Source organism: Chiloscyllium plagiosum, unplaced genomic scaffold (assembly GCF_037043375.1).
Source record: "Chiloscyllium plagiosum isolate Xiang-an unplaced genomic scaffold, Cpla_swu_hap1 HiC_scaffold_13, whole genome shotgun sequence".
In the NCBI taxonomy this organism is placed as follows: domain Eukaryota; kingdom Metazoa; phylum Chordata; class Chondrichthyes; order Orectolobiformes; family Hemiscylliidae; genus Chiloscyllium; species Chiloscyllium plagiosum.
The window spans coordinates 41,350,082-41,366,655 of record NW_028270151.1 but is presented as its reverse complement, the minus strand read 5'-3'; the positions used below and the strand labels follow the sequence as shown (position 1 = coordinate 41,366,655).

Below are 16,574 nucleotides of genomic sequence, written 5' to 3'. Positions count from 1 at the left end.
ATTAATGGCCTGGAGACTGGATTTCTGCTTTTGAGGGACAGAAAGTCCCACCTCAACACTATCAGCCTAGCAGTATCAGATGGGTGCAATAGCCACCACCAGCAATCCCCAGTGGAGATTGTTCCTGAAGCAAGATACAAAGAGATAATTTCAGGAGTGGGATCATAGCCTAGATTTCTCCAGGATCAGGCAGGCAGCCCATAGAAATGGGATTAACAGGGTTTGGGGTCATTAGATTGGCTGGGAGAGGGCACAAGATGGATTGGGTGGCGGGGGAGATGGTGGTGGAATCCAGCCTGTGTTATCGTTGAAATATTCTCCTAGTTTTTTTTTCCTCCCAATCTTGTCACAGCTTTCAGTCCTAGACAGTGGCTCTACATTGTCTCGACAATGCTCTGGACCATGAACACGAAGGCAATGAATGGGTCTACTTTGGGATAGGATTACTGTAATTTTGAAAAGCAGTGGGCCATGACAGATAGTCTAGTGGGAATGAGGTCAAGGGTACAGGATGTAGGGATGAACGTAAAGGAGGTATCAAGAGAGAAACTAGAAAGACTGATAGTTGGGAATAAGGCTTGTAGGAGATTTAGTTTGAAAGGTGCTGGGGAGAGAGATGGAAACACCAGAAGTACCTGAATAGGTGATCCCTGCTTGGTGAACAAGAAATCCATGAGTTTATCTTTATAATCAGATGCCAGAATATAACAATAACTGCACAAGTAACCAGAAATCTTTTGAAGGGTTGAACAAAATCATTACTATCACGTTTTGTTTGAACATTGTACATAATCTGTAACAATGTCCATTACTTTTAATTTTTTTTCAGAATGAGTAAAGACTGAATCCTGAACATATAACTGATAGAAAAATGTAATATTATGGTGGCTGAAGAGTACATGTGAACTTAGTGCAAAATTACAATTTCTGGAAAGAGATCTATCCAGACTTGATCATTTCAGCTACAGCCTTTAACAAACTGAACAGGTATAAGACGCAGAGTTGCTGAATTATTTCCACTCACCTGGTTACGGTTGGGAAACATACAAACTCCAGATACATAAAATGTTACTTTTTTCTTCCAGGCGCAGAAATTAGAGTGGTTCAGAATTTTGGTAATATTTATTCAGTTAAAGTGCAATATTTGAATTTCTGAAATCTCTCATACCTGAAATTTGGTGCAGAAGCCCACTCCAATGCCAGACAGGCTAGATCCACAGCAGCATAGACCAAGAGAAAAAAGATGGTCACTATCCCAGCAATAGTATTCAATTTGCCAGTGAACAACACAAGCTGAAAAAGCAAAAGAACACATAACTTTAATGCCCCAAAGTTAACAAGCATGCACTCAATTGTCTATTGAAATGGCAAACAACATCTATTCAAATAATATTAGTGAAAAATAGTTGCTAATTTTTTTGCCTTTTGACAACACAAAACCCATTTCTGGTCTTGTCAAAGCTACTTTAAAAAAGGTCAAGATTTCCCCTTGGAGTTGAATGTAGATCAAGGGTATAATAAAATAAACAGTTGCTGTAATCCGAATAACACACCATTTGCTGGAGGGCATCAGGTGCTATCATGAGTGAAGGAGCTGTGTTATAAGTCATTGTATATTATACAAATACATCATTTTACACAGATGGGATGCCAAGATCTGCTAGTATTCAGGCTACATTCATAAACAATGTAAACAAGTGACTTTAAAATATAATGGTAAAACTGCATTTGGGAGACAATAAATAAGATATTGCATGAACTTCAGCAATAAGTAGCAATATTTCCATCAATGTTTTACAGCATGAAACTAACCATTTTGCTCATCAATCTACAGTTCTCCATTCTATCTCATGAAAGACCAATCTCATGCCACACTCTGCTTTCTTCTGTAATACCCTTTTCCGAGCACCTACTGATCATTTTAAAACGCCTAATGAAGTTTGTATCAACAATTTTTCGCAGCATAAAATTCCACTTTTTAACTACCCTCAATGTAAAAATATTTTTCAAACCTTCCATTCAATTCCATTTTTGATCATCTTAAATATGTGCCTCTTTTTAACATCTCACAGATTACTGCAGTCAATCACAACCAACAACCTGGGATAATCAGTTATGTTGAAAATTTCTATCAGGTTACTTCCTAACCTTACCAACTCAAGTGAAAGTAGCCTCAACCTTTAAATACCTTCTTGTATCTGTAACACTCTAAAACCATGAGTAGCTAGATTGTTTTTTTCCCTTTGATTTTCATTATTCCCACGGATAGAGTGACTAAAACTGCAAATAATTTTCCATTCATGGCTGAATAAAATATTTGCACAAATTTAACATTTCAGAATTAGAAAGGCATCAACTCTACTTTTATCAGTAGTACAGGTTAGAGTGTACAGGCTGGTTAAGATGATACAAATGAGAAACCTAACTATACACTGCTTGATCTCAATGTTTTAAAAAAAAAGATGGACTTTACATAGTTAACCAACTTTATGGAAGAACCGAAAGAAAACTTCTCGATCGGTATTGGTAGCTCCAGTTGACTACTTGATAAAGCCAATTCATAACTATGCTACACATACCCAATCCATGATCTCTGCCAGTTAGTTAGTCTCAGTAGAGCAATCTATAAAGATATTACAATTACCTCAGCAGCTCAGGACTATGGAAAGGTTGGAACACAAGAAAAATGAACAGTTCATGTTGACCACTTTTTTGTCATTACAGGAGATGCATTTAACTTGGTGACTAATTTTCTTTCCAAACAACATGTGTCATTTAGTACCTTTACTTACAGCCACACTACTTGAATAGGATAGATTCAGGAGATAGCCCTTTCTGTCCTAGGGTGCTTTCATTCACAAATAATCTGCATGTTGATCTAGACATACCAGTAGGTTGGTTAAAAGGAGTGTGTTTCATGTAATTCTAACTGTGTCCAAATTTCCCTAAACTACATCATGTAATGGGATGACTGCAACTTGACCCATGATTATTTTGAATATACATTTTAGACAAAAATAAGGGAACTTGTTTGAAGATCTCAGAGTTGTTGTTTCAGTTATTACTTAAAGCAGATTTGAAAGCATGTTGTGAATTTGCACTAGTTCTGCATCAGACTCAAAGCTTATGCAGTTTGCTGACTTGTTTGGAGCAGGAAAAATTGTCAAGTTAGGTCTCTGCTACAGCACTGAAAAAATAAATAAATAATATCAAGTAGTCAACTGGAGCTACCACGGTGGGCGACACGGTGGCATAGTGGTTAGCACTGCTGCCTCACAGCGCCAGAGACCCGGGTTCAATTCCCGCCTCAGACTGTGTGGAGTTTGCACGTTCTCCCCGTGTCTGCGTGGGTTTCCTCCCACAGTCCAAAGATGTGCAGGGTCAGGTGAATTGGCCATGCTAAATTGTCCGTAGTGTTAGGTAAGGGGTAAATGTCGGGGTATGGATGGTTTGCGCTTCGGCGGGTCGGTGTGGACTTGTTGGGCCGAAGGGCCTGTTTCCGCACTGTAATGTAATGTAATAAATAATCTGTTGCAAATATGACTGGATTCCCTTTTAAAATATAATACAAAGAGCACATTTCATTCAGTGCTGGTTTAAAAAGGGAGCCATAATGAGTTTAACTTTGGGAATTTCTCAATAAGACCATGACTCTATTCAGCACCTGAACACAAACTCACCCACAAAAATGTTAAATGCTCAGTACTTGCTGTATCTGTTAGGTATCCCCAAGGGATTTGTGTGCATTATATCTGAAAGGATTTCCATTTATCTTCAATATGATTTTAAGTTATGCCATGATTGAATAGAATATGATTTCACTTCCATAAACTCAATTTCAAACTGAGAACCTTGTCTAGATATTATGGAGTTAGACATCTGTCTGACAAATGGAGATTTTATTCCTTTTTTTCTTCTTTTATTGATTTGATTCAATATTTTTCTAATCATATTGATAATATTCTTCCAGATCTTTGATGATCCTTTGAGTACAGCGGTTAGTGAAATTAATGTGGTGTAATCTTAAAGCCCACTGCCCTGCCTCCCCCATAATGTTCAAATTGGAGAAACTCAAGTGATTTTAACATTTCTAATCTTGCAATTGCAACAGACTATTTAAGGAAGAGTTAAATGCACCTGAAATGCACCAGCAAGGTTTGTTGTTTACTGGTGCATGGTCTTCAATAATGTTAGTAAACGAGATTTACAGGTTTCCCTTCTGCAAACAATCTCAAATTTGTTTTTTTAAAAAAATTAATTCACAAGACGTTGTGTCGCTGGCTAAGTCAGATTTAATGTTTAGATTAGAGTGGTGCTAGAAAAGCACAGCAGGTCAGGCAGCATCCGAGGAGCAGGAAAATCGACGTTTCGGGCAAAAGCCCTTCATCAGGAATGAAAGGCTATGCTTTTCCAGCACCACTTTAATCTAAACTCTGGTTTTCAGCATCTGCAGTCCTCACTTTCGCCAAGTCAGATTTAATGCCCATCATTAGTTGCTCTTGAGAAGGCAGTGGTGAGCTACCTTCTTGACCCACTGCAGTTCATCATAATGCCATTCAGAATGAAGTTCCAGAATTTTAACCCAGGGACTATAGGGGAACTGTAATATATTTCCAAATCAGTATGGTGTGTGGCTTGAAGAAGAACTTGCATGTGGTGGTGTAGCTGTGTACCTGGAAGCCTGGTCATTCTGGATAGTAGCAGTTATGCTTTTGAAGGATCTTGGACAAGTTATTGCAATACGTTTTGTAGATGGTATGCACTGCTACCATTGGTCATGGAGGAAATAAATGGTGAAGGTGTTTGGTGAGATGTCAGTCAAACAGAATCCTTTGTTCTGCATGGTGTTGAGCTGCTTGAGTACTACTGAAACTGCACAGAGAATTGGGCAGTATTCTATCACACTCCTGAATTGTGACTCCTAAATGATGGACAGACTTTAGGGATTCATAATGCAAGTTAATCATCAACCTATAATTACCAACCTATAATTTGCTCTTGTAGCTGCAGTACTTAAAAGGCTAATCCAGTTCAGTTTCTGGTCAACAATAAATACAAGATTTTTTTTTTTAAAATAGTGGGATACTCTGGGATGGCAAAGCCATTGATTGTCAAGGGATAGATGGCTAAAATTCTCTTCTACTGGAGATGGTCATTACTTGACGTGTGTGGCATGAATGTTACTTGTCACTTATCAGCGCAAGTCTGAATGTTGTCAAGGTCAAGCTGCATTTGGATGCAGATTGCATCTTTGTCTGAGGAATCATGAATACACAGAGTGCAGTACAATCCTTAGCAAACACCTTCAGTTCTGATTTTACATGAAAGATAGAAGATCATTGATGAAACAGTTGAAGATGGCTGCAACTCTGAGGAGCTCCTGCAGTGATATCCTGGGATTGAGATGAAAGACCTCCAAAAACTACAGTCTTCTTCATTTGTGCCAGCATGACTCTAATCAGAGGTGTGTGTACTCCAGATTCCCAGGACTCCAGGTTTGCTCAGAATCGTTGATGCTACACATGAAGTGCAAATGCTATCTTGATGCCAAAGGGCAGTTGATCCTCACCTACCTGGATTTCAGCTCATTTGTCCATGTTTGGACCAAAGTTCTAATGAGATCAAGAGCTGATTGGCATAAGCAGAACACAGTGTTGGTGTGCACGTTATTATTGAGTAAGTGCTGCTCGATACTGCTGTAAATATCACCTTCCATCACTTCAGTGATGGTCAAGAGGCCACCAGTGGACTAAGTATTGCCTGGGTTGGATTTCTCCTGCTTTTTGTGCACAGGATACATGGACAAATTTCCACATTGTCAAGTAGAGGTCACTGACATACTTGTGCTGGAACACTTGTCTCAGGGCACAGCTAGTTCTGGAGCACACTTCTGTATTATTATGGAATGCTGTTAGGGACCACAGCCTTTGAAGTGTTGTGTCCCTTCAATCATTTCTTGATATCAGGTGAAATGCTTGAATTCTGGCATGTGAGGGGCAGGGGACCTGAGGAGAAGGCCAAGGTTGATCATCCTTTGGCACTTCAAGCTAACAAGTGTGAAAACATCTTCTGCATTGATGATGTGCTCGGTTTGCCCATTAGTGAGAATGGGGATATTTATGGATTTCTTTCCTTTAAGAACATTCCAGACCAATTCTAGATTCAGTGCTGGAACAGAAATTCCAGAAGCTACCATGATAGAATTTAAATCTTTATCACCAGACCACAGCTGTGACTCTGGACTCATCTGATACTGCTAGATTGGACAAGACAAGGCCAAGTATATATCCCTTGTTGGTTTCCTCACCACCTGCCAAAGGGCCAGTCGAGCAGCTATATCCTTTAGGATTTGACCAGCTCGGGCAGTGGGGCTGCTTTGAACATTGGGTCTTTCAGCCAGGGTATGAAGTGCTATTCAAGATGGAGGAGAACTGCCTAATCAGCTGATATCAGATCAATAGCTAACAAGGAGAAGGAGGAAGAGCAATAGTGCTGGGGGATTCAGACAGGCATTTCTATGGTGAAGTAGTGACTCCAGGATGGTGTGTTGCCTTCCTGGGGCCAGGATCACGGATGTCACTGCATGGCTGCAAGGCACCCAGAAAGGAGAGGACAATGAGTCAGAAGTGATCGTACATGTTGGTATCAATGATATAGGCAGAGTGAGGAATAAGGTCTTGCATCAAGAATTTAGGGAGCTAGGCAGTAGATTAAAATGAAGGACCTCAGTGGTTGTAATTAAGTCCAGAGGTCCTCTGTTCTCCAGAAATAAATAGATCAATTATAACAGTTACCATGGAATAATATTGTCCACTGGAGAATAAACAACAGTAGGACAGCATGGTAGCTCAGTGGTTAGCACTGCTGCCTCACAGCACCAGTGATCCAGGTTCGATTCCAGTCTCAGGTGACCACCCGTGTGAAGTTTGCACATTCTCCTCGTGTCTGCATGGGTTTGCTCTGGTTTCCTCCCACAGTCCAAAGATGTGCAGGTCAGGTAAATTGGTCATACTAAATTGCCCATATTAGTCAGAGGGAAATGGGTCTGGGTGAGTAACTGTTCAGAGGGTAGTGTGGACTTGTTGGGCCAAATAGTCTGTTTCCACACTATAGGGAATCTCATCAAATAAGTCTACAAATGAACAAATACCAGGGGAAAACCCAACATACAAGTACTATTCAGAGACCAGCATGATTTAAAAGTTTGTGTGTCCAATGTATGCGCAGAATTAACACACTTTTGTTGATGGAAGATAATATGCTTTTAACTATGTATAGGAGTAACTTGTAACTGTACATGGTAATGCATGTCTATTTTTAAATAACAAAAGGGGGATGTTAGGATAAATTCAATTGCGCTGAGTACACTGCTGGCTTTTGTAGTCTTGTGGTCATAACCTCTGCTGCAAGTAGATTTTTATGCAGAAAAATGGCAGCCATTAAGTACACCTTGCATGGAAAAGGTATCCAACTCACCATCTCTCGGAATACATCTGGCATTTTCAGTACAAATTATTAAGGAAAGATACACTTATCACAGAGCTTAAAGGCTTGTATCAAAAGCGATTTTAGATGTAACTACACTGAATTATTAATCTATAGAAGCTTTGATTTATTAAAACCATGACTCAGTAAAGATCCAGATAGATAGCTTTCTAGGCTCACAGAAACATTGACAAATGCGAGCTTAATCTTGTATGGATTCTCTAATGCATTCGAATCATACACAGCTACAACTTCAACAGATTATATTCAAAACTGTTCTAGTTTTTGGCTCAGTAGGTGAAGATATTCACTTTTAAAAAATCCAGAAAGTGCTACAAGTTTGAGTTTAAAAAAAAACCCAATAAAACATAAATTAAAATCTTTACTGGACTTTTATTTGTAGAAAGACTAAAATCTGAATATGGGAACGGAGAATATTATCATGCTCTTTCGCCTCCAGAAACCTATCTTCCAAATACTGCGATTTATTTGGATTGTTCTAGCTACAGTTTTAAAGTCTTCCAATCCCTACCTAACTTTCTTCCTGGTATCTCAATTCTAAAAATAACTTTTAGTGAAATGACACTAGGTTCAGATATAGTGCATTAGTTCAGTTTAGATTAGATTAGATTAGATTACTTACAGTGTGGAAACAGGCCCTTCGGCCCAACAAGTCCACACCGACCCGCCGAAGCGCAAACCACCCATACCCCTACATTTACCCCTTTCCTAACACTACGGGCAATTTAGCATGGCCAATTCACCTGACCTGCACATCTTTGGAATGTGGGAGGAAACCGGAGCACACGGAGGAAACCCACGCAGACACGGGGAGAATGTGCAAACTCCACACAGTCAGTCGCCTGAGGCGGGAATTGAACCCGGGTCTCTGGTGCTGTGAGGAAGCAGTGCTCGCCACTGTGCCACCGTGCCGCCCACCAGTTATCCTTTGTTGTTCTTTAAAAGCTTCTCAGTCCTCTGATTTCCCACTCATCTTTGCTATGTTATACTTTTTTCCCTTTTGTCTTTATATGGTCCTTAACTTATCTCGTGCAATCTTGTGTTAAGAAAATCGTGCAATAGCCACGCCATTTAAACTAATGGGCCTGGAATCGCATTATAGCCAATATGGTAAGGAAAGTTCATGTTCTACAAACAACGTTCAAAATTCTTAAATCATGTTAAAACCAATTTGCTTTGAAGAAACATGAGACAGCGGAACCGGCTGTTTGTGACCAATTTTTTTAATGATGCGTGCTTTTACCTTTAACATTTTTATCCATTACTGGAAAAATGCATGTGGAATGGCAACAAGCCTCAAGGTGACTATGGCATTTGTATTTCTCATTAATAACTGATGTCAAAGCACAGGAACTGAGATCCAATGTACATCAGTGTTCACCCTCTACAAGTGCCTAGTACACCAAGATCATGTAAAGGTGCCTGAGGATGAGGATGAGTATAGACAGATCCAGAATGGCATTAACTTTCCAAATCAGGATAGTGAATGGCATGGAGGGGAACTTGAAGATGGTGATGCTCTCATGTTTCCACTCCTTCCATCCTTCAAGATGGTAGTGGTCATTCTCAGGCTTTAATTTTCTAGACAGAGCTAACCTCTATTCTACTATTAAAACTCACTTTAGATCAGTGTTTTGTTTCTCTGGCACTCACTTTGCCTTTTGTTCCATGACATGTTTGGGATTTAATCTCACGACAAGACATCACGTTTCCACCTCTCCAGTTCCAAACAAGGGTCAGATTGGACTTGAAACGTCAACTCGGTTTCTCTTTCCACAAATGTGGAGTCTCTCCAGCAAGTTTTATTTTAGTTACAGCATCTGTAACTTTTGCTCTTATTATACTGACAAAAGCAAATGATCACAAACAGGATAATTATGTCTCTAACGAGAGAAAAATCAAATTAATGATTTTTAACCTGAAATGCAGTTTACATCAAGAGAAAGACAATTTCCTGAAAAGGTTATATTGACCCCTTGAGCATTCATGATCTTTTCAAGCTTTAAAGAACAAGCAAAAACAAAAGCATCTGAATTAAATTTCATATGAACTATGGTCTGTGGGTGGCCTAGATACTAAAATAAAATAATTATCTATTTGACTGTAATAATGGGCAACTATCCAAGAAAGCTCCAGTCACATACTTTAAAAGGTCTACAAATAACCATTGCAGTCTGTGCCGCTAAGTTATTTTCAAGAAAGAAAACAATTGTCCAGCCATGATGTAGTTAAATCTGGAGGACAGCATGGAGATGTCAAAATAGAGACAAATTAATATTACCAGACACATTAATCATTAGCCTAACATAATGAAATTACACCAGACCCCCGCGGTAACATTTGAAATGGTTATCTGTACTTGGCCAGACCATATAATTTTTTCTGCATGTCGGCTTCCACATTTATCATTCAATGCATTTCTTCGCAGACACAGGAACAAATGAGTGACATGAGGCTTTCAAATCTCAGGTGGCTTAAAACAACTTATTAGGTTCTGAAAATGATTGTCAATTCACTGCTGCAAAGAGCAATTCCTTATAGTGCTTTTTGTTCGACCATTTAAGCAAGAGAATATTTCAATCTTCCAAGTGCACAATTTATGCTGAAATACATAGCAAAATTACTATGCCCTCTGATTTTAAAACCTTTGACACATGTGTGTTGCGGAAATACATTTACATCTGGATTCTGAAGGACCACAAATAACATTGTGCTCCATAAGTATAACAATGAACCTCAAGAAATTATGTGCATGCATTAGTCTGAAAATATAGAGGTAGGTAATTCAATTTTACTATGGTATCCTCTAGTTTGAGAATTAATAAATGAATAATGAGAGAAATGGAGAAATTGAAAGGTAGACCTGGGGCTTTATTTTCAAGGAGGAGATCTAAAGTCACTTGAGACAGGTTGTAGTTGCAATCATGTCCACTTCTCAAATATTAGCCTTTGCAATGTGTATAGATTTAGGCCAAGAGAAGGATTACTGAATACAGCCAAACTTTACCTCAAGTATTGTGATTCGAGTAGTGGAACTATTATTAAACTACATTGCTTACCTTTTTTAAAAATATAAAGGAGTAACAGTAGGCCATTCAGCCCTTTGAAGTTTGTTTTGGCAATCAATAACATAAAGGTGGATCATCTAACTCACCTATAGCTTCCTCATCATCCCCTAATTCTTCATCCACTTCCTGTCCAAAAATCTCATCAATGTTTGGTTTTGAACATCCACAATTAGTGAATATCCAAAGGGTCTCTGGAAATGTCCAGTCAAACATTCAAACAATCAAACTTTAACATAGAATGATTAAATCACAAGAATTTTGTACCGCAGGAAGAGGCCAATCAAGTCCGCGTGTCTGTGCTGGTTTATTGCTAAAGTAGTCCAACATTAATCCCATTGAACTGTTTTCTCTCACTGGCTCTAAGTTTGTTTCACATATTTATCCATATTTCCTGTAAAACAGCAATGATCTCTGCTCCAATCATTCTGACTATCATTCTGAATCTCATGCTCCACAATAATCTAATTAGACTTCTCTCAATTTTATGCTCAGTGATAATTTTAAAAAGACGAGTCCAAATTACCAAATGCTAGATGAACTATTCTTTCCCTATTTATCCTATTAAAAATCTTTAATAATATGGACATTTTCTTTGCTCTAGTGGAAAGATCCATCATATCAAAATTCCTACATCATAACTATTGTTTACACTCCTTGGCATTGTTCTAATGAATCTACTAGAATGCTCATTAAGATTCATGAAAAAGAAAAAGTGCATTAAAGCTAATGTTACTGTTTTTACTATCACGTATGCTGGTTTACAATCTGTGCCTTCATCATGTCAACACAATTAACCTTCAATAAAAGTAAAGTTTGAATCAGTAATGACCTGCAATGTTATTAATGTTAACTCGCTCACTTTGATAATTATTGTTGCCGTCAGAACTAAAATGAATGTATTTTAATCATTCAATAGATGTGATTTGCCTTTCACCACAGGAGCTATGTCATTTAGATCACTGACCCAACACAACTCTGATAGCTAATTACTTCATAAACCCTCTGCGATCCAACTTCACCATGTGTTCTATTGATTTCTGAGAATATTAAACTTCCATCAATATTAAGTACTATAATCTTTACTTGCTCACAAAATTGATCTCAACTATTTATTTCACTTACTTATCAAATTATTTATTAGGAAAAGACAAGCAACTTTGAACTGAGAAAGCATACAAATTCTATTTTTAGTGGTTCTTGTGGTGCAGTGGTAGTGTCACCATCTCTGGGCTAGCAGGCATGGGTTCGGGTCTTGCCTGGTCTGGAGATATAACATCTCATTTCTGAACAGGGGATTAGAAAGTATCTACTTTTGACTCATGGCATAGCATGAACAGCGCTTACATGATGTGGTCAATGGTCTCCTGGGCACTGTAACAATTCTATAACAATATTGATGGAGTTGATTTGTTTAACTCTTCATGATATGATACTAACTAAGTTGGAAGGATGAAACAGATGCCCTCCCTGATGCTTTTCAAAGCATACTTAGTTCCTGCACTGCTATGTCTTGACCTCATAACATCAGATTGCAGAATAGAGGACCCTTGCTTCCCTGTTGAGTGGTAGTGGATGGGAAAGCTGGTGTGAGTTGAGGTTTAAAGGTGTATCAGCTGTCACATTGCAAACAGAAGGAAGGAATGCTGTTTACCCTGTAATAAGCAAACAATCAAGTGGTGATGCACTGCATCCTTCACTAGAGGAATTAGGGATCACCAATAAATCCTGGGATAGCAAGACTGCCTGTATGAAGATTGACTGGATCAGCTATGATGATACTCACTGAAGTTTAGAAGAATAGGTAGGAGAGTTAGGGGATGTACTATCTCATAAAAACCTTTAAAATTCTAAGAGGGCTAGGCAGGGTAAACACAGGAAGGATGTTCCTGCTCACTGGGGAGTACAGGCTCAGGGGTCACAGTCTAAGGATTCAGCACAGGCCATTTAGGAATGAGATGAGGACAAATGTCTTCACCAAGATAGTGGTGAGCTGAGGAACCCTATCACAGAAAACAGTTGAGGCCAAAGCATTGAATGTTTTCAAGAGAGCAATAGATGTAGTTTTTAAGGACGAGAGGGATCAAAAGGTATGAGGAGAAAGCAGGAATGGAGTATTAGCTCCACGATGAGTCACAATTACATTAACTGACAGCGCAGGCTCGAAAGGCTGAATGGCCTATTCCTGCTCCTGTCTAGGTTTTTAAATGTTTTTAAATGTTAGCACTCAGTAAAAAAGATGCACATTATAATAACAAGATTTCAGATTAGTTCATTTGTGTTCAAATGCTACAAATGGCCACACAAATAATGTTTTAAGAGTGAGGTAACACTAGTCTGACAAGCTTTACAGTTTTTCCTTTAGATTTCATAAAGTTGCTCGATCCTATGTTTTAGGTGGCCCTGTAGGTAAAACAACTAGATGAAAATTACACTTGTATTTTTTAAAATCAAAAACTGTTCAATGATAGCAAAATACAAATTTATTTCTGATTATGTAATGCTGAAACAACATTTAGCTGCACAGCTTTTGGAATTATTACATATACTTTCTTAAGAATAACAGAACAGTAAATTGCCAATATACTTTGGTTAGATCAGAGTCATGACTTGGAAACAAACAAGTAAATGTACCTGTACTGACACCCACGAAATTAACACAGCAGCCCAAGGGTTTCCACCACGAGAAGTTCTCTTTGCAGGCATGAGAAGCTTTCCTAAATGAATGAATGTTTTTAAAAAATCCAGTCAATGGATTAATCAGATTAGGACCATCAATGCTTCACTCAGTTAAATGTCTTTATGGCTCAATGTTTAAACAAAGAATTTTAAAGAATAAACAACAAAGAGGAGTATATCACAATTCACGATCCCACTAAATGGTTCACCACATCCTCAAGATGAACGAGTGGAACTGATTCCATACTTGCAGTTTTATTTGTAACTGCAAGTATTAAATGCACAATATTAAAGTGGTCGTAGAGACCAGGATGCTATAATCACATTATGGATTGTTAGTCTAATAATACAAATGGCATTTTTATTTTCAGTACTGTGAAAGAAAGAGTTAAAACCGCCACTACAATAGGAGTTGCAGAAAAATATATCAATATCTGCATACAAACAAAAATAACATATGTCAAGGCCCAGTTCAGCCGGTGCATTCAGATTATACTGTGATGAATACATATATTTCTTTTACATATTTATAAAACAGCCATAACCTAGACTAAAGATGGTCTCTGTTCATCCAGAGATATGCTGAACAGCCACAACTTTTCACAATTCCATTCAGTTGCAGGTTTTGAAAACACATTGTGTTAAAAATGGGTTAAATTAAAGTGAGTCAAATTTCACAAAAATGATTTCAGAAATAGCTTTTACTGGATTAATTTGGCAAAGTCATTTTCACAATATTTTTTGCCCTCCAATTTATAAATTTTACTGTAAATGTTAAAAGCATTTTTGAAAGCCTCATAGTTATTTGTTATCAGTAATTAAACCACTAACTGCAAGAGGAAACAGTCAGTCAATGTGAAGCTAAAAGCTAACGAACAGTATTCAGAAATAAGGTTACAGTGCAAATAATCATTGTTAATGACTGGAATTAGAACCAAAAGTAATCACAGCTGGTTTAGAATCTCACTTCAAATGCTGAAGAAAGTAATAATGTACACATAATGTCCAAAATGAAACCTATATTTAATGCAAGCCAAAAAAACCTATACTCTTTGTTGGCACTTCTTTCTGAAATGTTCATTCTTTGCACTACTCTAAATGATTTAAACTTTTAAAATACCTGTGTGTCCTGTAAAAGGGTTTGTGCTTGATCCAATTTACCACCATTCTTAGCATTTATTTTGCATATAATAATGAAGATGATTGAACTGTCATTATTGCCTCCTCCTCCTTTATGTTTTGGACACGATCCAGAGCTGACCATATTCATTTCAAACACCACAAAAAGTCAGAGACAGTTTAGAAACGCTTTTCAATTTGTAGAAATGCATTTGTTGTTGAAAACAAAATTAATGACCAGTGAACAATTTCACATGAACAGGATAATGAAGACGCAGATGTTATTTTTCTAACATTGGATACAGTCTCTGTAAGTTGGCAAAGTAATTACAATCATAGTCTGACTGAAACAAATGACTGCAATTGTTCAGAGTTAAAATAATTCCAAGGAGGAGAAGGAATGTGAAAATTTCCAGGATCACAAATAATTATGCCGACAAGCCAATAAGGAGGGGTGGTTACAAAAACCAAAGAGTGTGGCGCTGGAAAAGCATAGCTGGTCAGGCAGCATCCAGGGAGCAGGAGAATTGATGTTCTGGGTGTAAAGCCTTCAACAGGAATAATCTGATCGCCTGTTACCTGCCCTCGATCTCTTTATTTCCAACTGCTACCAGGACATTGACAGCTCAACCTGTCCACTCCCCTCACCCACTCCAACTTCTCACCCTCGCAATGTGCAGCCCTCCACACCAACCCCATTGGAGAAGCAGTCCTCACTTTCTCCTAGATTACAAAAACCACATGGCAAGGCTGGCTTTGTCCAACTATTTGTTCACTGCATCATGAAATATTTTGCCTGGCACATTGGTATTGTTGACTGGGTGGAGCATTAGAATCTGCATGAACAAAGGCTTGTATTAAAGAGAACACAGTAGTTCCAGGAATAAGATATATTCAAAGGTTCTAAATAGCCGAGAGTGCAAACAACTAAAAACATTGAAAATTAATCTTTGGTGTTGAGAGAGAATTGAAAAGGGAATTAGAAATGGGGTGGAAGATTTAACCTTTTTGGTGCAAAGATGATAGAATTTCTACAGTTTGGAAAGAGGTCATTTGGCCCATCAAGTCTGCACCACTCTCCAAAGAGCATCCCACCCAGATCCAGGTTCTCTACCCTGTCCCTGTAACTCCATGTGGATATCATGGGGTAATTTAGCTTGGCTAATCGACCTATCCTGCACATTTTTGGACTGTCGAAGGATCCAGAGCACCCAGCAGAAACCGACTCAGACATGGGAATAATGTGCAAATTCTACACAGACAGTCACCCAAGATTGGAATTGAACCTAGGTCCCTGGTGCTGTGAGGCAATAATGCTAACCCATACTGCCCCAGTACTTCACAGATATTTCCCTACATAAAAACAAAATACTGGACAAATTCAGGAGATCTGGTACTATCCGTGAAGGAAAAAAATGGAATCAAATGTTTCAAGTCTAGACTCATGCTGAATTTAAAATGTTGATTTTATTTTTCCTCTCCACAGATGTTGCCAGACGTATTGAGATTTTCCAGTACTTTGCTTTCATTTCAGATCTCCAACATCCGCAGAGTTTTGCTTTTATTTTCGCCTGATGGATTAAGGATTATCTTGTTGGTATCATACAAGAATATGCAAAAGACAAGGCAGGTATGTTCCAAGACAAAACCTACAGTTTTTATATCAGACAACAAAAATCCTGTCTTCCCAATAACTGCACCCTCAAGGAAGCTAACTGATAAGAATGGGGGTAAATTAGAGTCATACAACATAGAAACAGGCCGTTCAGCTCACCATAGCTATGCTGACCAACAAAAATCTAACCATAATAAAGTTCATTGTAAACGGATAGACAAATTCCACAGATTTCATGGGAACTTATTTGCCTTGGTCTTTTGCATATGGCAAGGCTGGCTTTGTCCAACTATTTGTTCACTGTATCATGAAATGTTTTGCTCGACACATTGGTGTTGTTGTTACACTAACAAGATAATCCTTAACCCAACAGGAGAAAAGAAAACGGTGATTTTTCTGTGGAAACCCCAAAGTATACCAATCTTATTTACCTGCATTTGATCCATAGCCTACTATACCCTGGCATTTAAGTGCTCGTACAGATGTTTCTTAAACTGTTGAGAGAGTACCTGCTTCCACCATCCTCTCAGGCAGCGTGTTTCATATTTCTACCAGGCTCTAAGTGAAGAAATATTTCCTTAGATGCCTTC

The 16,574-nt window shown here is 38.3% G+C and overlaps 1 protein-coding gene across 1 annotated transcript in view; it reads right to left on the bottom strand.

The window, feature by feature from the left end:
* LOC122556382 (zgc:153039) overlaps nt 1-16,574 on the bottom strand; it is a 119,937-nt gene that overhangs the window by 38,346 nt on the left and 65,017 nt on the right. The window contains exons 8-9 of the mRNA XM_087993556.1: nt 13,206-13,288; nt 1,169-1,293 (exon numbers count right to left, since the gene is read on the bottom strand). Of these exons, the coding sequence (XP_087849682.1) occupies nt 1,169-1,293; nt 13,206-13,288 (208 nt within the window). The remainder of the gene's footprint in view (nt 1-1,168; nt 1,294-13,205; nt 13,289-16,574) is intronic.